Genomic DNA, 21,817 nt, shown 5'->3' with positions numbered 1-21,817 from the left:
CAAGGACTGGTAACTGTCGCTCGGGATGTATAAATGTGTTAACCAAGGGGTGCTGGCTTTGTGGAATTACCACCTGGCACCCATCTCTGTGCAGATATGGATTAAACAAGTATCTTGACTCTGTGGTTTTTGGCTCATTGCACATGAGGTGAAAGAACCCAGATTTTTGGGACAACGTTGTGGTTGCTATCACAATTTTGCTTCTCACTGAATTTCTGTTCCTGGAGAGCAGACACAGGCAGCAGCCCAGCGACACACCAGGTGGCTGGCAGAGAGCCAGAACAGGTCCAGCTGCAGCACAGCAATGAACTTGAGATCCTTCCATGTCAGCAGCTCAGCACTGCTGCAGGCTAATACAGGTGCACACACATAGATCCCAGCGGGTGTATCTGCAGTGACACATGATGCAGCATGGATGGTCTCCATTTTCCCTGGGCTTAGTTTTTTCTCAAGATTACTTTAGTCTTTTAAATCAGTGTTAAGAAAACTGCATTAGGCTACAGGGTGGACTGATTCTCATTACTATGATGTTAAAAAAAAATGTAAAAAATTGAAATGCAGCTGGGCAGGTACAATTCTGCATGCTTTAATTCTGACTGATATAAAAAAAGTGGCATTTTTTGACAACATTCATAATATGGTGTGCATTTTTTCACAGTAAGTAACAATCCAGTCAGGATTGGGTGTTTCAAGTCAACACTCTGCATTCAATTATATTTATTTCAAAGATGGTTACTGGCCTTCACTCTTCTCCGTGAAGAAACCAGGTCTGTTTTCTTACAGAAACATAATTTCTAAAATTCTGTATCCAAGAGAAAATTTTTGGAGTTAAAGCTATAAGGATCAGCCATGCACATCTTTCTGCAAGCAAATAATAAGCTAAATCCCCTGCTTTTTTTTTGTCAGAGTTCTTCCTGAAGAGCAATTTGTATTTGCTTACCATTTTCAGAAATGCATAACTCTGTCTGAAATTCTGCCCCTTCCCTTTAGTACCATTTTATCTTCATAGACATAAATAGTTCCAAAGGCACTGCTTTCTGGTGGAGTTTCAATAACCCCCTCCAAAGTCAGATGATGAACTCCATGAGAGTCTAAACAATAGCCACCATCGTGCAGGTGCCCTGCAAGAAAGCAGACCACGCACTGATGGGAGTGTATGACTGAAAGGGCATCTTTGTAATTCCAGGCTAGGCAAACTCTGTCTGAAGCATCTGGATGAATGGGCAGATGACCTGCAGTTTAAGGGGAAAGAAGCAAGAGAGTTACCTCAAGTGTAACCAGACTCTGCCTTCACTACTGGGAAGTTCAGACATTTAACTTTATACAGAAACTCATCCGACCGTGAGACATGGTTGCTGTTCTCTTACTTCACAGGTTACATGTGTACCTCAGTGGAGCTACAAGGCTGCTGCGTGTTTTCCTCAGCTACCATAAACTGGCTACGTAACTTTTTTTGCATACATCCCCATATATCCCCCATAGCCACCTACCCATAACGACAACTTTTTCTTGCTTTTCATCAGAGAACTTGAGGACTTCATCGAACCAGTCTAGCTGGGCTTGGCTAAATCCTCCGTTAAACTCTACAAAATGAGGTTCTTTGAGTCCTGCAATGAAGAAGAAGGTTAGGCATACATCTCTTTTGGCTCCTCTATTTACTTGCCTTATGTAATTCTGCTTATGATAAGATGGTTTACTCTTACAATTTATTTTTTTTTTTTAAAATCTCTTGGATCAAAATCACAGGCTCCTTGGACAAATAAGAAAAAATTATTTGTTAGTGTTTTCAGGGGTTCTGGTCATGCTGCACGCACAGGATTTCCACTCTTGGATGCCCCCCTGGCGTGGGATAGGGTGCATCACTCGATGCTCTGCAACAGCAGCTGCACCAACATCTGCCTTTTGCTGTGATACTGCAGGGCACAGAGCACCACACCAACCCATCCCGGGAGCACCCCCAGCAGTACGACGGCTATGGGGGAGCATCTCCAGTGCCCACCTGGAGACCTGCTGGCTGGGTCTCAGCGACAGCAGGGAGGCGGAGGAGGCGGGCTGAAACAGGGCACATGCCTCAGCCCCCCGGCAACCAGATGTCAGCTCCGGGAGCTGCCTTATTGCTCCGGGAAGCAGAGGCTCAGCCCCCTGCGCTTGCTGTAAAGGGCCGAGTCGGGGGTACCTGCGGGGCTGTTAAGGTTGTCGTTCGGGTTCTTCTCCCGTAGCAGCCGCAGGGATTCCTGGTAGCGGGGGCTGTCTGGCTCCCTGCCCAGGATGCTCAGGTCGTAGGCGTCGAGCACGACGAGGCGGAGGCGCGGGGCCGGGCTGCAGTGGTAGGCCTGGCAGTCCCCGGCTGGCGGCCTGGCCGCAGCGGGCCGGCTGTTAAGGCCGGTGTGCGCCAGGCGGGCCCGGCTGAAGTTATAAAACTCGTGGTTGCCCCACGCGTGGTGCACCGGCACCGGCAGCTGCCCCAGCGCTGCCAGCACCTGCTCCAAGGCGCCCTCAGCCTCGCCGCTGCGGGCGTTGAGGCCGTCGATGCAGTCCCCCAGCTGCAGCACGAAGGCGAGCGGCGGCCTGGCGGCGGCCCACTCCTGCACCGCGTCTCGCAGCAGGCCAAGGCTGTGCCGGTAGTACCGCCGCCGGCACCCGCCGAAGTCGTAGCCGTCCTCCGCGTCCGCGTACTGGATGTCCGCGATGACCCCGAAGGAGAAGAGCGGCGCCGCCTCCATAGCGGCCGCGCCCGGCCGAGGGGGCCGGAAGGCGCGGGCCCGGAAGCGCGGGGGAGACAAGATGGCGGCGGCGGCGGCGCTTCGCTGCGGGCGGCCGGGGCTGTGCTGGCGGCTGCCGGCGGCCGTGCTGCCCGCGCCCGGCAGCCGCCTGCTGTCCCGTCTGCCGCCGGGAAGCGGCCCCAGGCCGGGCGGGCAGAGGAGGGTGAGTGAAGGAGGGAGGGAGGGAGAGACCGAGCGAGCGAGCCGCGTCCTTCCTCGGCGGCGGAGCCTGGCGCGCCGGGCCGCGCCGTCCCCCCCTTTCAGTCACTGAACAGCTTCTCCTCGGCAGCTGGTGTCGTGGCGGTCGTTGGCGGCCACCGTCGTGCTGTGCGGGGGGCTGCTGGCCGCCATGAAGAAGGTGAAACGGCGGAAGGAGGAGGGTGAGTGCGGCGGGGAGGGACTGGACCCGGCCCGCCGCGGGGAGGCCGCGCTGCCGCGGCGGGGCCCGGCCTGGGCTGCCGGCGTGCGGCCAGGCGGGAGAAGCCTCCGCAGGGTTGTAGTTTGCATTCAGATGATGTACTTTATATATTCGGATGTCTTTTATCTACTCGGGCACCCCACTGCATCACGGTATGCTTTACACAGTGCTGCTCTGTGCCTACGTGTATAGATGTGCCACAGAAAATTTTCAGAAATTCAAAAAAGCTTTCAAGGTTAAGCGTTCTCAAATTTTTAGATGCACTTTCGCGGTTGGAGTGGTTGGGTTTTTGTCACGCACGCTGCAGCCAGTCGATGCAGCACAGTGGGGCTTTCTGCTGGTTTCACTCAGGGTACTGTGTGTGCCCATTTTACTCTCCTGCAGGAACTGCCCATGGGTTTTTCATGGTTTTAGTGTTTAAAATCAGAGCTACTACAGCTTCTGCGATATGGTCGGTTTGCAAAGGATGATTATTTTTCTGTTTCACACCAAGCCAGGTACCTGGCTTTCTCCTTTTTGTCTTTTTTTCTAAAAAAATAAAAATACTATCAGATGATAGTGAAAGAGATTATTATGTTTCAGTAGTGATATGTACAATTTTGACTAAAATGGAGTGCTTTTTGCAAGTCTTGTCCACATGGAGCTTTTGCACAACGGGTGTTGGTATATCTTGACATTTCAGCATCCCAGGCTGTGACTTGGAGAGGTTTCCTGAATCTCAGCTGCTTCAGAAGCTTCTCTTTGGAAGCAGTGTGGGTTGTGGCATGGATGTGTTTGATCCCCTCTTGGTTTTTGTAGACCTGGAGAAGGAACGGAACCGAGGCATTGGGAAACCACTTCTAGGAGGTCCCTTCTCACTCATTAACCATGAGGGACAGCCCAAGACCAGCAAGGACTACATCGGCCAGTGGGTGCTGATCTACTTTGGCTTCACACACTGCCCTGACATCTGTCCTGATGAACTAGAGAAGATGATTGAAGTGGTAGATGAAATTGGTATGGGAATTTGGTTGGAATAGTGGTGCTTTTTATGGGAGCTTCAGGTTTATTGTGGTAAAATACCTCAAACAATAATAACTGATGATTTTTTTTAAAAAAAAAGCTTGACTGCTACTCAGTAGTTGAACTAATTGCTAGGTGACACTGACATCCGTCCATCTGCCCGTCACTAGGATCTGGTATTTAGAGAACGACAGTACTGATCTTTCTGCAACAGGGGCCTTGTAATAAAACGTGATGGTGACAGGTTACAGGGAACGGTGCCACTGCATTGGAGTTTTGCCAAGAAGTGGTTGTGGGGTGTGTTAAGGTTTTTTTCTTTCTTTTATTCATTTTGAGAACAACTCTCTGCAAGAGTCCCTTCTGAGAGTGTGCTGTGGAACAGAGGCTGGGGGAAGGCTGTGTGATAGAGGTGGTTTTCTCAGCCTGCAGGCCCTGAAGAGTTACAGAGCAGGGGTAATAGTAACGAGGGAGGTGGGAGGGTGGGCTAATAGGAAGAACATAGAGTGAAAGCTGTGGCTGGAACGTGAGGGAAAGAGCCTGAATTGTGTCTTCACCCTCCCACTCCACCATCACAAGGGTACATTCAATGTATTGAAATGATAAATGCATCATGTATTTTCTGCATCAGAGCCAATTTGTCATCTCCGAAGCAGGGCAGGGTCTCCAGCTGAGAGGCTGGAAGTGTAGCTGCAGCCAGCACAAGCACAGACCGTTGACTTTCACAGCATTTGCTTCATTCACAAATTACATAAATTAAGATGCACAAAATGGCCTTAGGGTGGACCTGTATTGATGTTATGATAGTTTGGCTGTGAGCTTGTTTAAAGGGAGGTGACAAAAGATTTTTAGTTCTCTAAGAAAAATAATAATTGTTAATGTCACAGATAGAATTCCATCTTTGCCTAATCTGACCCCACTCTTCATCACCATTGATCCTGAGAGGGACAATGAAGAAGCCATTGCCAGATATGTTAAAGGTATTACTCTTTTCTTACTTGATATGTCATAGCATGTAATATAGAGCACTGAAAAGGAGGCTCTTGATGGGATTCTTTTCACTGAAACGTGTAAATCTCTTCTTTCTATCTAGAATTTTCTCCGAAGCTGATTGGATTGACTGGTACCAAGGCACAGATTGACCAAGTGGCCAAAGCTTACCGTGTGTATTACAGTGAAGGTCCCAAAGATGAAGACAGTGATTACATAGTAAGTAGATGTAGAGCCTTTGCCTAATGAAGGACTTTGGATAAGAGCAACGTATAGATATTAAAGTCAGAAGACAGCTGTTGCAGTTTGTGCTGAAGTCTTGCATGATAGAACCCTGTTGCACTGATGTGTTGAGCTCTGTTTTAGAGGTCTCAGTCAGGATCGAGATGCCTTCTTACAAGCTCAGAACCTCACTGAAACATGTTTTAAAAATGTGGAATCCCAGGCCTGCACACAGAATAGCATACGAGCTAGCAAGCCTGGCAGTAGTTTGAACTTTTTTCTGTCATGTAATGTTTTTGTCCAGCTCTTTTCCTCTGTGCTCCAAAGTAAAAACAGAACTGGGAAATTAAGACAATAGGAAGAGAGAAATGAGAGGCAAAAGCAGGTCACAATTCCTTCCCTGCCAAACATACCAAGGAGCGGGGTCATCTTGGCAAGAGACTTGGGTGATGCAAAGTCTGCCTGCAGATACCGTGGAGATCTTCCTCCTGTGTCAAATGACCTCGAAGAGAAGGGATATTAATGCTAAATTGTTAGCATAAAATATGTGGAGTAATAGTGTGAAAGGGGAAACTGAGGTTTAAGTGAGGCTAAACTGGGTAGTCAGAATCTTATCCTCTGGCAGTGAATAGGACTGGTTATAGGGCTCAGAGCTGCTGCCAAGGCCTTTCTGACTTGCCACATCCTGAGCAGACTGGAAGAGTAAAGTAGGTACAAGTGATACAGCAAGTGAGGATACGTGTTATCTGATCTTTTTTTTTTTCCTTCATTACAAGAACTAAGTGAGTCAGAGAAAACTAAAAACAGGTTCAAAAGTGAACAGGTGATGGTTCTTGTTGCAGTGGCCATGTGAGAAGTGGCATCCCTCCTATGGATGCCCATGATAGAAGTTTGTGGGAGTCCACAGGGACACCTGTTAGTCTTTGGAAAAAGCAGTCTGTTGAGGATTACAAAATGCACAGAGATCTTTGCCTAGTTCAGGAAGTCTGTGGGCTAAAAGTGTTTGGAAACGGAATAGAGGAAGATAGGATATTTTGGTTTTATGCTCCTCTTTAAAGCAACCATTTTTGGCCACTGTTTGAGGTAGGATGCTGAGGAAGATTGGTTTTGGTCTAATCCAGTATTGTCTATTACTAATCTGTTTTGAAAAACACCTGACTGCAGCGAATAAGTTATCCACATGGAACAAAAAAGTGGTGCATAGAAAGAGCAAGAGCAGCAGCAGATGATCTCGGTAAAGAGAAGATGGAATCACACTGGTGATACGCATTGCTCTACATTACTGAAAGGGGTATGAATTGAGAGATCAAGAACCTGTTTTGGCTTAAAGTGTCAAGTCAGTAGCTACAGAAGTCTGTGTCTAAGATACTATATTTGAATGGAGGAGAGAAGCTTGCTGGAGAAATTCAACACCAGTTTAAATCAATCTAGCATCAATCTGAAATCAATCTAAAAGTACTACTTAAAATCTGATTTATAAAAGGGAGCTGGTGGAAATGCAAGACTGTGTTACAGGAACAGGATTGGCAAAGGATACCTGCTCAGGAGAGGGAAAAAAATCAGTAGAATCTGACACGATATCAGTGAACTGAAGTTGATGAGAGATGATGGAAAGAGGCTGGAAAAGCTGAAGGAGTGCTGCTCCTTAGGGAGTAAACCACGCATGGATTCTGGCAAACCACATGTGGATTCTGGCATGGCCATGAAGGGAAAGTACAGGGGCTCAGCCATGGAAAATAACTCTGTAGATGACGGCAGCTTCAAGGGAGGCTGGGGAGAGAAACCGAACTGCAGAATGTGACTAGAGGTGTAAGGAAGTAGGAGAAGGGGTTCAGGATCCAGGGAGAATACTGCTGGTCTGTGCTAGGGTTGTGAGTCTGAGAAGGGAAGGGCAGCAGGGAGGATAGGCCAGGGAATTGGGAGCAGGAGAGCAGCCTGGGAGCCCCAGCCGTGGTACCAAGGAGGAAGAGTATACTTGCACCTCTCAGGATTTGTCATAGGCTCTTGGTTTTGAGAGGCTGTGAGCTCTGTGTTCGAGGCAGGAAGGCCAGAGGACACAGATGTCTGAAACAAGATGGAAAGAGGATACCAGCAACAGACCTGGGAGGGAGAGCTTGAGCCTGGGTTTGTGCCTGCCTGAGACTTACCCAGGTATTTACTGCTCTGTCGGTAGGAGGTGGGGAAGAGGAAGACTCTACAGCATTAAACTTCACCGCTTGTTTTGATTTCAAAAGAGCACTGAGATGACCATTTGGAAATTATAATTTCTAAACATCTGAATTTTTCAAGTAATACTTGAATATTACTAGTTCCTATTCAATAATCTCAATTTTATATTTCTCAACACCAGAATATCCAATTTACTTGTTTTATTCTGTGGTTTACACGATTGCATTGACACTCAAATGGGGATCTTATACAGTGGGAACAGTGCAGGCTTCAGACACACCTTGAGAAACAGTGGTCTTCTGCATTGCACAAACTGCACTCCATCCTGACTGTATTTAATCTTCCATGGGCTGGGGAGTTAATCAGGTAGCCTGTTCAGAGCATTTTTTTTTTTAAAGTTTCCAGTTGAAGGATCTAAATTGTGATTCAGCTTCCTTAAAATGTCTCTTACAACTTGATTTTGTGATCTTGTCTTGAAAATCATAGAATCATCTAGGTTGGAAACTAGAGTAAAATATTTGGGTTAAACCTGCTTCAATAACATTTTGAGAAATGTTATTTCAGTGACAGAAGTGCCATTAATTGTATGCATCCTTTTAGCTTGTGGAAATGTTTATGTGATTTTGTTTTTTTAACTTCAAACACAGTTGTACTCTCAGTGTATAAGTACATTTCAGTTCTTTTTCTCCAGTGGCAGTGAGATGAAGTAGGCACTTGAGCAATCACAGATTCACGGCCTCCATTTTCAGTATTTTGTCTCTTTTCTCATAAAGATGTTGTCACAGTTAGATGCAGACAGTACTTGCAGTGGCATTTTAAATAAATTTATAGTGGAGTTAATCATTACTTTGAACCTTTAAGGTTATTCCAGTTCAGACAGTAGAGGGAGCCCCTTCCCAGAACATGTATTTCCCTCTGCACCAGGTCCTCGATGTGCAACTCCGGTATCCCAGTGATGCTCTTGGTCCTATTGTTTGCACTGACAGTGAACTTGATTTAATGAATTACCTCTTTTTATATTGGATTTACATCATTTTAGCAGCAGGAGCTTGAAGACCTTGTGGGGGCCATGGAGCATCATGAGAAGTAGAGGGAAATTGGGAAAAGTGAGGGGGAAAGGCTACGAGCCTGCAAGTTTGCTCCAGCCTTGTCTGTGCTGCAGGAAGGGTGCCTGCAGCTTAGGGAAGACTTGTCTGGTTAAAGTATTCCTTCTCACATTCTGAGTATGCAGTTCGTTTTCTCTATTTATTTTCCTGAGTAAAACAAGCAGAGATCGCTGAGGTGATGCTGAGGTTTTCCTTATCTTGCTTTAGCTGCTTGGTGAGAAGTCTTGTCAGACAGCTGAACCAAAGGCTGAGTGGGACACTGTGCTGCTGACTAGAGATGAGCAGGATGTTGCAGTATTTAAAGGGTGGCTACAAAGAAGATGGACACTCCCATTTTACAAAGGGTGACATGGAAAAGATGAGGGATAATGGGTAGAAGTTACTCCTGGGGAGATTCCAAGTGGACCTGAGGAAAATTTTTCACAAAGCGAACAATCAGCTGTTGGAATAATCTCCCCAGGGAAGTGATGGGTTCCCTAACGTTGGACACTTAGATTTGGTTGGATGGGGTGCTGGGGCATCTTGTCTAGACTGGGCTTTTGCCAGGAAAGGTTGGACTAGATGATCCTGAGGTCCCTTTCAGCCTGATATTCTGTGATCTCTTCTATCAAGCCACAATGTGCTTTCTTGCAGGTGGATCACACAATAATAATGTACCTCCTGGGGCCAGATGGTGACTTTGTGGACTATTATGGCCAGAATAAGAGGAGCGCTGAGATTTCTGCTTCTATTGCTGCACACATGAGAAAATACAGATCCTAAAACACAAATTCTTCAAAGATTGATGTGAACATCACCTGCGGGTTTGGCTGTAATTGGGCGTTGGGTTAAAGCAGAAGCATAAAGTGTAACATCCTGTCACCACATGCTTCCTTTCTTCCAGATAAGAAAGGCAACCATACTTCTGCAAAATACCATTATCAAGAATCTCTGTAGAGCCTTCCTGATGGATATTATGTGCAGAAATGGCTAGGCTACAGAATGAAATTTGAGACTTCTCAGAAACATTGTTGGGAGCAAAAAACGCTTTTCATTTGAGAAGAACGTGTGTATCACTGGTAAAATTAATTGGTGTCTCTTGGCAAGACTTCAGCGAAGGACAGTCACTGCAGGAGGAGGATTACTTGATGAAAAGTCATGTGAACCATGGCATTCTCAGAGGACCTCTGCCTTCTTTTTTTTTTCTGCACTGTTTTGCCTTCTGGGAGAGGCAGTTACAGTGTTATAAGCAAGAGAGCCTTAAGAGGACTTCTTTATCAAGTCTAAGAAGGTGGAGAGCATTGAAAGTGTCAGCAGCTTCCACACATAGGACCAGCCCTGTAGTGTTCCTGATCTCTTCCTCATTTGAATATGGAAATGAAATGTTGTTTTTCTTGGTGATTTTTCCAGGTGAATTCTGTTAACTTATAAGGAAGTAAATAATGGATTGCAAATAGATTTTTCTTCTGGTCTAAATAATTTCATGCGTAGTTGGGCCTGGTTGTGCTATGGTGAGTAGTGAAGTGGAGTGGATAAAGGGGGTCTGTGGCCATGCATAGGGCTGTCGGATAAATTCTATGCAGTGCAGCATTTGAAAACAAAGATTGCTTTGTATAAGCAATATATATTTTTCTTTTTCCTTAGTTAGGTTTGACCAGTATATCATCAGAACTTTGTATACTGGTCAAGCTTCATCTTCCTGCTCTCTCTCTTTCTAAAAAGCAGTGTGTGTCTAGAGTAGTGCAAACCACAAGCTGAATGTGCATTTTTAAGGTGGCTGAACCCCAGAGAATGGCCCACAGGAGACAAAACAGAAAAGTTCTTGGTGCAAGTCCCGGAGTGTTTCAGACTAAATGCAAGTGTTCCTGCACTGGTGTTCTTCTGAGTGTGGGGGTTGGAAGAGAATGTTCCTGTCTGAGGGAAGGTGCAGTGTCTATGGGAAACTTCCTTATTTCCCAAATCCTGAAAAACAGTAAACTTAACCTGCTTCAGAGCAGTTACGATGAAGCAGTGCGTAGGTCCCCATCAGCTGCCCTGCACTGCTACGGTGACCTCCGGGGCATATCAGGAAGGTTACTGTATGTCTAAGACTGCACTCTTCTGATAAAGCTCTTTGAAGGAAGACAGTACCAGTTTACAGTGGGAATTCTAAAAAGTGTCTTAGTAGAATTGAACTCAAGAGCTGAAAAGGAAGTCAGGTGGTTTTTTTTTCCTTGTTGTGCTGGCTGGCTTGATCGTAGTAGGCAATAGGAGTGGCTTTGAAAGGAAATTTCATGCTTTAAGACCTCTATTCGAGGCTGTGTCAAATCCATGGTGTTATCAATAATATTGGTGTCTGTGATAACTGGCACCCTGGCAATAATGGTTTTATTTTCATGGAGTGGTTGCAAGTGTCAGCACTGTTTCTAAAGAGCCTTTCCTTTCTTTTTATTCTTCCCCACAATCCTGGAGATAATTTATTTCTTTACAGAGCTGACTTTTGGCACCTGTTAGCTCTGCATTTCTTTGGGTGGCTGTGCACCAGTTTTTTGCAACAAGACAGGCCATGGCTTGACCTGCCAGTGATAGTCCTGTGGGAAGCTGGACTGGAAACCTTTGGAGCCCCCTTTGCAACCAACATTTCAGTGTTTCTATGAAACTTATCTTGCCAAGACTCTCTGAGCCTCCCTGCTCCAGATCAGTGTGTGTGCCCTTTTCTCATCGTGACCTCTACCAGGTGGCCTGGTTTTGGCTGGGATGGAGTTAATTTTCTTGAGCTGGGAGGGGGCACAGCCAGAGTGCTGGGCTCGGGTTGGCTGTTGGAGTAGTCCATCTCCTGTGACATTATTCTTGGGATCAGAAGGAGACGGGTTCTGGTTGGGGGGGGTGGGGGGGCTGTATCGTCCTTCTGTTGGGATCGCTGCCGAGGTCGGGCTGGGTGTGGTTGGTGGGGGGTGAGCGATCACATTGTGCATTACCTGTTGGTACTGCCTATTATTGTTTTGTTGCCATCACTAAACTGTTTTTATTTCAACCTACAAGTTTTTCCTTTTTGTCCCTCCCCTGTTTTCCTGGGCAAGGGACAGGCTGCGTGGTGTCTGGCTGCCAGCTGAGTTCAAACCAGGACATCACCTCTTTTGGAACTTCTGATGCAGTTGTTTGAGGGTGACTTGTGCAATACAGTGCATTAGGACAGAGAAGGTGGTAAATTACATTTATCCAGTCCTGTGATATAACCAACATGGAAATACCACCTCTGTATCAGTGTCAGCGTCCCAACACTCTGGCCATTCACCAGGGTCAGTCTGTAGTGGACAAATGCATGTTAACTGGTAATGAACAGAAATGAGCAGTGAGAACTGCTAGTGGGGACAGTGTTTAGAAGTGCAGTCCTGTCCAGCTTTTTCTAAAGCCATCTCTTGTGCTGTAAGTCCCCAAGTTCTTATTTACCTTACTTGCATTGGGGAAATACTTTTTTTCCTTTTTGAAAAAGCCAGAAATAATCTGAATATTTTTTCCTAGGGGGCGGGGTTGTGGGGGAATTGTGCTGACTGTCTCGCTGCTTCTTCTGTATTAGAGAGTCTGTTCCTTCCTGTTCTGTATTTCTTGAAAATACTCATGTAGAAGACCTGGTGGGAATGTGACTAAGAAATGGAGCGGCTGATCTGTGAGGATACTTGTCTCTTTAAAGTCTATTTGTGCTTCTCTTGGTTACTTCCAAGAGCTTAAGATACCCTGTGGAGAAAAGATTAATTTTAATACTGTAATTTGAATCTTTCAGGACTGAGAAGACATAATACACGTTTTTCAGCCATTTCCTGTCTTCCAAGAGGAATGAGAAAGAGCTAGTATTTCAAAGCTGAAAATGCAGCAGGTTTATCATGGGCCTAAGGTAGAGTATATTTATTTAAACCCCATTTTACTTAAGCGACCACTGAGCAGAGGAGAGGTTCGAAATTGGTGTCTGCAGTAGCCTCTGCAAGGAAGAGGGCTTGGCCTGGGGGCTTGTCTGTTCTGGCCTGGGTAGGGTCTGTGTCAGCAGCAGTCACAGAATGCAGCGTTGCATATTGTGCTGCGCCAGTGCGCATCCTCCTGGGACTGAGGCCTCCCTTTGTGTTTGGGGTCTCTTGCTGCCCTTCCCTTTTTCACAGGGGAGCATGTGCAAAAAGCATGGCAGTTTCCTTGAGTCTTCCCCTGAATCACTGTGCTGGTGGTGTTTTGCATGCAATGGAAGCTCTGTGCTTCTGTATGCCTTCTACAGGGGCATGTACACACTCTGCAGCAGGAGGTGGTTTAAAGGGAGGGGGTTTAACTGATGTAAAGGAGGTGCTTGTGCAAAAATGTCATGAGAGGGCCTAGGCAGATGGGTTCCTTGCCACAGTGATCTTCAGTAGGTTCTGGTCAGTTGTTACTGGCAGCAGGAAAGAAATAGTGAAAAATTGACTCCTGTTCATGAGGGATTCCTGGATAACAGTAAACTGCTGTTAAACACCTACTACTCACCTCTCGTATCTGGGCAACAAAAAATGGCTCTAATGAAGTCAGTTGTACCACAGATGCCCCCTTTTTTCCATTGTGTGACTCCACATTTCATCCCTCATACCTTTTAACATACATCGGTCTCTGGACAAAACTGGTTTTCATAAGTGACACCTTCAGATCTGTATTTCTTTATTTGACTATCCAGGAGTTGTTTGTAGCTGTGGAGTCTCCAGGGCCAAGTCTCTGCCCTGTCTCATCATCCTGTGGCTTTACTTCTCTACACAGCATCCTTTGTTTGTGCTTCTCAAGGTTTCTGCTGTCACATCAGGCTTGTATTTCTTTATATTGCATCAGTATGTTAGTGACAAATACCTTACTCTGCACAGAGTACAATCTGTGTAAAACTAGGCTTGTATGAAGTAATCATAAGTAAAAATAAACCAAATTAGCCAGAACCACCTGCTTAGAAGAAAATACTGGTATTACAGTTAAGCCGAGTTAAAATAAAGTAGAAGTCAGTAGAAATTTGGATGAGGCAAGCCTGCCAAATCTCTGTCCCAAGGCTTTGCAAACTCAGTACAAAGCGTGTGGGCTGCAGCCTGTCAAGGATCACCCAATCTACATTTATTTCCCTAAAGCAAATTTGCAGCTGACTCCTGCTGCAGAGACAAATGTAAGATTTTTGTCTTCTCCCAAGTGTTTTGGCTCATGTCCTTTAACTTGTTTTTATGTGTCCTGAAAGGCAGAGCCACTGATACAAGAAGCTTGTGGCTGAATGGGGGGCCTCTGGGAAGGGCATAGAAAGATACTGGATGGAGGGACCAGCCCAGGGACCATGTCACAGTATTCAAGCATGTGTCTTGCCTCCTAGTAGTGGGAGCAGCTGATGTCCTGCTTTTCTGCCTCCAAATTGATCCTACTCATCTCTTTTCCATTGGCCTTTTCCAGGAGGGAAACTTTCTTTGGAAGTGAGGGGTTTTTTTAATGGATTGTATAGTTTTGTTTGTTTTCTTGAAAGCCTAAACAACAGGGGGTTTTTTACCACCCTGCCTTTGTGACAGCAAGGAGCACAGCTCTGATCCCTGCATGTTTAGGAGGAACAAGGGCTGTGCTGAATGCTCACCAGGAGGAGGCAGAGCTGTTCAGGGGGTGGATATGTAGTGGGGGAAAGGGAATACGCTGGGGTAGGGCTTGGAGACCCTTTGTCAGTAGAGCAAACTCCACCTGTACTCATTGTACCCAAACCCCCTGTAGCCCAGTGTGCAGTGCCCAGCCCACAAAGAGGGAGCTCAGGTCTGGTGGGGGAGTTTTGTTACAGGGCTCCATGCCTGTGGCTGTGCTGAGCACTGGACTGGGGCTGAGGAGTGCCTGGCTCCCTAAGTGGGTCTCACCTGGGGAAACTTTACTGGGCTACAGGTTTCACTTGGGAGATTTGTGGAGTCTGGTGCTGTGAGGGTAAACTTCTGTTACCTCGGGCAAATGGGGACTCTTGGATACCCTGTGGGCAGATGGACGATACACAGAGCCCAATCCACAGCACTGCTGTGTGAGCCCCCACCACACCCAGCTCCAGCCTACTTGTCCTGTAAAATACCAGGCAGAAAGCAGCATCTCTTCAGAGTGGCTGGCACCTGTAATACCGACTGCAGAGCTGATGCCATTCCCGGCAGGGGACTAGTGACAAAGTGTCTTGAGGAATGAGGAACAGCTCTGTTGGTTTACCCAAGGAAGGCAGCACAGCGTGTGCTGTGTGAGTAGCCCATGGAGGAGCTGAACTAGTAAGTCATTCTTAAGCCACATGGGTGAAGCTGGCTGCTTTAGGAATGTTCTCGCCACCAGCATGGGCAGAGCCAGGGACTGAAGAGGTACAGAGATCGCGGCTTTAAATGTGTGCAAAGCCTGGTGTTGCGTATGCAGTCCAGATCATGGAATAACTCAGATGGGAAGGAACTTTGGAGGTGTGTACTCCAACTTGCTGCTCAGAGCAGGGGCAGACTGGGTTGCTCAAGGTTTTAAACAGCTAAGGCTTGAAAACCTCTAAGGATGGAGGCTGCACAACCTCTTTAAATGGGTGAAAACATGTTTTCCACTAGAGCAAATCTTTTTCTTTCTATCCAGCTTGGATTTCTCATTTTAACTCCTTTCACCGTGCAGCAGGGTGAAGAGCCTGACTCCACCTTCCTGTTAACCTCCTCATAGGTATTGGAAGGCTGCTGTTAGCTCCTTCTGCAGCCTCCTTCCCAGGCTGAACAAGCCCTCTTCCCTCAGCCTCTGCCCATGTTGTGTGTGATGGCTGGCTCCAGACCCCTGACTGTCTTGACCTCAGATTCTTCTTTCCTGGCTGCTCCCTGGCCAGTCACCTCCCAGCACGTGTTTTTGCAAGGGCATTTTCCTTACTGGCTGCAGGACTTTGCATTAGTCCTTGTTGAACTTAAGGTCCCTGTCAGCCCATCCCTCCAGCCTGTCTGGGTCCCTCAGGATGGCAGCTCTGACCTAGAGGGTATCAGCTGCTCCCCTTACTACACTGCCATCTTCAAACTTCGTAAGCAAGTGTGTTGTTGCCTCTGCCAGGTCATTGATAAAGGTGTCAAACAGGAAAACTCCCAGGACTGACCCATGGATGTGACCCACTAACAACTGTCCTCTGAGTCTTACTGCCCAGCCAGGTTCTTCACCCATCTAGTTGCCCACCCATCCAGACCATAAACTCCTAGCTTGGATGCAAGAATATTGTGGCAGACAGTTTTGGGAGCTTAGGCTGAGCAGCATCCACTGCTCTCCCCACACCCATGGATCTGGTCATTTTATCATAGAAAACAATCAGGATGGTCAGATGTGATTCACCTGTTAGTAAATCAACACTGACTGTTCCCAGTCACCTTCTTTTTTATGTGCCCGGTATTGTGCTCCACACACATTTCTGTGGGATTTTTCCCTCTTCGTTACATTTTTTTATTTTGCACTTAGAAAAGAAACCTATCAGGAAAGCAAGCCTTTATCTTGGCTGATGTGGGAGCTAGACTAGGCATCAGTCCACCGTCATCAGGGCAAAATCCAAATCATGTTTTATTTTTCCATACTGTCGTGTGTACTGCCAGTGTGAAAATACTCCGTGTGCCTGCCATGACAGCCAAAAGGGCTCAGTCCAAATCCAGTTTTGATCTTAAGGAGAAATGACCTGGATCAAATGGCCTGTGATATGGGAGTTTATCTGCTCCCCAGCTCTGAAACCACATGCACTGCAGCTGACGAGCTTGCTTGTTCCTAGAGCAGGTGAGTGCAGCAGAGAGGACATGGCTCCCAGGCAGGGCCTTGTCCTCAGTGTTCATTTCAAAGAAGCTTGTTTTGACCAGGAGCTGCTCTGCTCTTCACTTGTATTCAGCTTGAGCTTTGTCCCAGCATGGGGCCAGGGGCTTTTGGAGTGGATCTCCTGCTCCAGGCCATGTCTTGTGCTTGGGCAGTGAGGACTGCCTGGGTCGTGCGTGTGTGTTCACACAGGGCTGTGCCTGCAGTCCTGTGGTGTGTCTGAATGATGGTAGTGTCTTTAATCGCTCATGACTGTCCCTAACCAGAGCAGCCTGCTGTGCCCTGGAGGGACTCTCCAGGACAATTCCAGTGCAGGTATTTCCTGGAGTACTGGATTTACCTGCTGCCTTCAAATAAACTCCCCATCTGATGGAGTAACTCACACAAGGTGGGGAAAATAGACATTTCTGCTGTCTGGAAACAAGGTACAGTGTCCTGGTAGGCTCTAGATCCACAGACATCAGTTGTCTTCCCTGACCACTTATATTCAGCAAAGACTTCCTGATGATGCCAGCTGGGCCCCTGTGCTTCCAGGGCTTGATGAGTCTTGACAAGGAGTTTGCTGGCTGTGGAGTGCTCCAGTGTTGCTGGCTGGGCAGTCACTGGCCACGCTCCACTCAGCACAGGTTTGTACCAGCACCTTCTCTGAGACAGAGGCGACCTCAGGAGCACTCCCAAGACACTCCAAAGCACAAACCAGCCAGCTTGACCCAGGCAAGCTACAATGACTGAGAGAGGGCAGGGAAGAGCCATAGAGTGAGGGTCTTCTCCCCTCCTTAGGGGTCCCCACAGCCTTTCTCACACTGTCCCTTGGTGAACTTTAGGTTTCTTGTGTCCATATCTGGTCATAGAGTTACTTCATGCGTCCTTCAGCTCCTGTTTGTTCCAGCTTCCAGTCACTTATCTTGACACTGGCGTCTTCAACTTAGACACTTGGTTTTTTAGGTTTATGCTATTGGGGATGTTCGCAGGGAGTTTTTCAGACTGTCCAAGATCTGTCTTATCTTTCCTAGGCAAGGAGTTACAGGTTTCAAAACATCTTACAAGTGGGTAATGACTACAGAGGGTAGTTATGAAAAACTATAAATGAAAAGTAGAAGCTAGTAAAACACAACTGATGTCTAATGTTAAAACTAAATGTAGGAATTTCCTTTCAGCGAGAGGCCGAGGGAGGGACAGACTTGGGGGCAACAGTGGGGAGCAGGGAAGACCGAGGTGTACACCTGAGCAAACACCTGGCCATGCAACTTGTGTCTCCTCCACTGTGGCTGCCCTACACCCTACATCCCTCTGGGTTCTTCTCAGCCCTATTGTTTTTCCCTGCCCCCCTCTGCTGGGGTGAGCAGTGTGGTGCTGCTCACGTGGGGGTTCAGCTGATGGAGACACAGGCTGCTGAAGCACCCCAGGTTCAGGTGCCTTAGTGCTGATAGAAACGCCACAGCCAGCCCTGCTTGGCTGCATTTTGGCAATGCCAGACTGAGCAGCATTGTTTGCCAGCACTGCAGGCTGTGGCACCATGAGGCTGTTGTTGTGGCAGTCCTTTGGAAACTGCAGAGGCAAAGATGCCTGGCCATTTAAGAAAGCTGGCTGAAACTTAGCATCCTCCTGCAGCCACCCGGAATCACTTAATCTTTGCTGCTTGTTACCAATTAGCAGCTTGAGGAAGAAAGCAGGTCTTCCTCATCTTAATCTTGGGTCAAGGCTGTGCGTGGTTTGAGATACTGTAGCTCTTTCTCCCTTTCTCCAGTATGCAGATATCTACATTTGCTGAGCCTTTTCTCACTCCGTCAGACTTGTGTGGGCCAAGCACTGACCCTGCGTTAGGAAGCTGCACTCCCATCAGCCCACGGCCAGGACTGTGGGATGAATCGGGGGGGGGGGGGGGGGGGCTGCTCTTTGGTGAACTACAGGATGGAGCTGAAGGCTGAGCGCTGAGTTGAGCTCTTTACCACCTAGCTGCAAATCTGTATGCGTATCCTCAGTCAGGTAAAACGCAGACTGCTGAGGAGTCCAACAGAGCTGTGAACAGCTTGCCATGATGCACTGAGGTTGCCAGTTGCAGCTGAGGCTTTCCAGTCCCTGATTCTGGAAGATGCCAGACCTGTGGCTCCGGGGCTGTGTGTGCTGGGGCTGCTCAGGAGCTCCCCAGCCTTGGGGCAGCGAGGGTGCACTTAGGGAACAGATATTCTGGGCTGTGCTATGGGGGGAATGGCCACAGTCCTTGCTATTAGATGTGAACTGATAAGCAGGTTAGTTTTACTGGATTGCTCTTAGGTTTTGTGGCCTAAAAAGAAAAGCAAAAAGGTAACCATTTCCCCCCCAGAAGAGAATTTAAAAGGTTTGGTTTGGTTCAAACGGAAACTGATTTTTTTAAAGCAAGCTATGCTGCTCATGGAGTATCTAGCTTCTGACTTGTAGCAGCTCTGCATCAGTTGTACGTGTTCCTGGGAGTATGAGGATCTGTGCTGGGGAGGCCTGGGCAGGACTGGTGACACCTGTCTCTGCAAGAACCAGCTCATTCTGTGTTTTAAGCTGTGTATTACTACTTTAATAAAGTAGGTTCCTTCAGCGTTCCAGGGGACTTACTCAGCTACAGCTTAGAAAACCTCCTTGTTCTCCTCAAGTTCTTTATGCAAAACTAGACAGACACCAACCAGTAAATCCACCTTTAATTTGGGGGGTATATCAAGCCATGGGTGCCCTTATGTGAATGAAGGGCAGTAACCTGGCCACACCAGGGCTAGAGAGCCTTGCAAGGCAATGCGGCTCGCTGTGATAGCACCCTTGTGGTCTTCACCTCAGTGATGCAGGGAAGTGATCACCTGCTTTGCAGCTTATTTACTCATAGCAACTCACAATGATTTCTGAATATTGCTTAATAATCTTGCCTACCCTGACTGTTCTGTGGAGGCTTACCAAGGGCTACTGTGTTCATCAAAACAGCAGTTTTCTGTGGAAACTTACCAAGAATTACTGTGTTTGGCAAAAAGAAGAAACATGACCTTGGAAAGCAGATGGGTTCTAACTAGTTTAGTCTTTGTAGTGGATGGATAGTCATGTATGGGCAGTAGAAACTGATATAGTGGTGCTTTTAGATAAGACAGAGGTGGTAAACCATCTGGAACCACTCTTGTTGTTCACGAAATTGGCTGAGAGAATCTGCACATGATCAGTGGAAAAGTACAAGGTGAGGAAGACTGTGAGCCTTCCTCCAACAGACCCAGAGATGCCCCCCAGGAGTCAATGGGCAAGGCGGAGAACATAAACTGCTGACACCAGCCTCTAGAACTAACCCAGCCTCACTTATGCATGTGGATATTTGTGTTATGTCATCCAATTAATATGTATATCCACGTTCGATAAGTTTCTGGTAAAATGTGCAGTGGTTGTGCAAGCTTTGTGGAGAAATCCCCTTGCACCCTGGCACCAGAGTAGACATCCCTGCTGTATAACTGTTTGAGTTGTAGAGCCTGTGTCCGTGAATCAGAACCAAATCGGAGAGAAGGGCTTTGCAGGGACATCAGTGTGGTACCGCCTGGTATTGGCACTGAGTCTGTGGTCTTCATTTTGGTTTGGGGTCTGTTTTCCCCTGTTGAAAAGATCCCGTCCTGCTCTAGACTGTGCATGTGTGCAGTGTGCTCCCTGCAGCTCCCTGCAGCACACACGCTCCGAGCCTCAGCCCCAGAAATCATGGATGTATTTTGCTGATCTCTTCATGAAAACTTTCATCGTAGACATCCAGCAGGGAAGAGGTCAGCCTAGTCCTTTTATATTCAAGAAAGCTGAAAGTAATTGAAACCAGAAGCTGGTGAACCCTAGGAGGAATGCAGCAATAAGCACAATTCCTTGTGTCAGAAAACAGCTGCAGTCATAATTTATCTTAGTGGCAATTTGATGCACATATAATCTGCTTTATTCCAGGTGGTTTTACTACCTTTTGAAATAGCCGCTATAATGCAGAGCTGCAGTGCAGAAGAGGGTGTGACACCAGCCTCTGGCTTTCTTACAGTGCTCATTTCTAGGTAATATATATTTCTGAGAAAAAACCTAGCAAATTTACATATAAGCTCTGTAATTAGACCTTCATCTTCACTAGAGTAATTTCCAGTGCCCTGTAAGACCAGACTGGTTTTAGAAAGGCCCAGCAGCCCCATCCCTACTGGTGCTGCATCCATGGGCCAGCTCCTGTTGGGCTGTGCCTGCGCTGCTCCGGGTGCCTTGCAGCAGTGACGGGATGGGACCAGGTTGGAGCATGTCTGACAGCTGTCCCCAGGGAGCCGGCAGCACCGCCACCTCTGTGCCACACTGGCTTGCAGCAGCAGTAATGGCTCCTGAGAACTCATGTCTTAGATACAGGCTCATGAGAAGGTAAGACATGCCTTCTCACCCAGTGATCTCTGCATTTGCACCACACCATTTCGTAACTTAGTTTATATTTTTTTCCATTTGAAAAGGTGTCTGTTAAAGGGAGCCATTGCTCTGAACATGGGTGTGCAGCTAAAACCTCGCTCCCAGGCCACAGGCACCCAAATCGAGTTGTGGTGGACCACAATGACCTGGGTTCAGAGCAGCAAGCCCAAGGCCTGAGCTCATCTTGCTCGGACTGCTCAGCCCCAGAATATGCAGCTTTGGGTTTTCCTGAGGGCTGGCAGGATCCTCCACAAGTGCAGAGGTGGCACTGGTGTGTGACCTGCTGTACGTAATGGCTCTGTGGGTAGGAGACTGATCCTGCATGATCCTGGGGTTTAGATGAAATGGTTGAGCTGTCTTCCAGCCCAGGGAGTGCAACAAGAAGTGTGTCTCTACAGGAATAGGACCAAAAACCACACGTACTGAGAGCAAGGTGTCCACCAGCTGAGCCCAGGAGCTCCCGAGCCGCAGCCAGGTTTCCTTCTGCCACCCCTGCTTCTGACACCGACTCTTAACACCTGTCTTCACTTCTGCTGGGAAGGTGAGGAACATCAGTCCAGAATCCCCAGGCTAAGAAGAGATTTGATTTTGGGTCTCCAGTTTCCTGTCTGCTGGTCCTGCTGGGGGCAGCCAGAGCCAGTCAGAGGGGCTGAGCTCTGCTCAAGCTCTCCAAAGGCAGTGACAGGCTCTGGGACTGACACTCCAGGCTTGAGTGCTCAGCATTGGTTCTCAGCTCACGCCAAGTAGATCCCCCTTTCTTTTAGCACTTTGTGAACCATTCTCCTGAGGTGCTTAACGATCCTCTGCACAGCACAAGGAGCTTCATGTTCAGCCCCAGGAGTCTGGATTTCACCCTGGAATCCAGTACCCAGAAGCTGGCACCCGGATGTCCGCAGCCTGCTTTGAGTCTAGCCCAGCCTCTGTCCCTTAGAGGAGACAAATTATTCCTCTGTGATCTTTGCAGAGTGGGAAAAATAGCCACTTTGCCAGAGTGA

General features: G+C 47.5%; 2 protein-coding genes across 7 annotated transcripts in view; one reads left to right on the top strand and one right to left on the bottom strand.

The window, feature by feature from the left end:
- Positions 1–565: 565 nt before the first annotated feature.
- Positions 566–2,723, bottom strand: ADPRM (ADP-ribose/CDP-alcohol diphosphatase, manganese dependent). The gene is made up of 3 exons (XM_074922425.1): positions 2,177–2,723; positions 1,491–1,607; positions 566–1,232 (listed from the first exon to the last, which is right to left on the bottom strand). Exons 1-3 carry the CDS (start codon positions 2,721–2,723, stop codon positions 946–948), a joined length of 951 nt encoding a protein of 316 aa, XP_074778526.1. The 3' UTR covers positions 566–945.
- The window catches only part of SCO1 (synthesis of cytochrome C oxidase 1), a 21,974-nt gene continuing 2,836 nt past the window's right edge, over positions 2,680–21,817 (top strand). Inside the window, exons 1-8 of one of the 6 annotated variants that reach the window (XR_012634800.1) lie at positions 2,680–2,925; positions 3,052–3,142; positions 3,979–4,176; positions 5,067–5,159; positions 5,273–5,388; positions 9,300–10,055; positions 12,406–12,516; positions 21,221–21,363. Coding sequence is in view for 1 of the 6 variants with exons in the window: in XM_074922426.1 (XP_074778527.1) it covers positions 2,680–2,925; positions 3,052–3,142; positions 3,979–4,176; positions 5,067–5,159; positions 5,273–5,388; positions 9,300–9,428 (873 nt within the window). In the remaining 5 variants the exon portion in view is untranslated. Of the gene's footprint in view, positions 2,926–3,051; positions 3,143–3,978; positions 4,177–5,066; positions 5,160–5,272; positions 5,389–9,299; positions 10,102–12,405; positions 12,517–16,204; positions 16,380–21,220; positions 21,571–21,817 lie in introns of those variants that run through there. The other 5 variants (XR_012634802.1, XR_012634799.1, XR_012634801.1 and 2 more) reach the window with 5 other exon arrangements.

The sequence above is a fragment of the Athene noctua genome, chromosome 18 (genome assembly GCF_965140245.1).
Source record: "Athene noctua chromosome 18, bAthNoc1.hap1.1, whole genome shotgun sequence".
NCBI classification, from domain to species: domain Eukaryota; kingdom Metazoa; phylum Chordata; class Aves; order Strigiformes; family Strigidae; genus Athene; species Athene noctua.
This window is presented reverse-complemented; position numbering and strand designations above follow the sequence as displayed.

Excerpts from the sequence above, each read along its gene's own strand:
- ADPRM (XM_074922425.1), bottom strand. The coding sequence starts at position 2,723 with ATGGAGGCGGCGCCGCTCTTCTCCTTCGGGGTCATCGCGGACATCCAG. Across the intron at positions 1,608-2,176 it reads CAACCTTAACAGCCCCGCAG|GACTCAAAGAACCTCATTTT; the intron begins GTACCCCCGACT and ends TCTTCATTGCAG. Across the intron at positions 1,233-1,490 it reads AGAAAAAGTTGTCGTTATGG|GTCATCTGCCCATTCATCCA; the intron begins GTAGGTGGCTAT and ends CTTAAACTGCAG.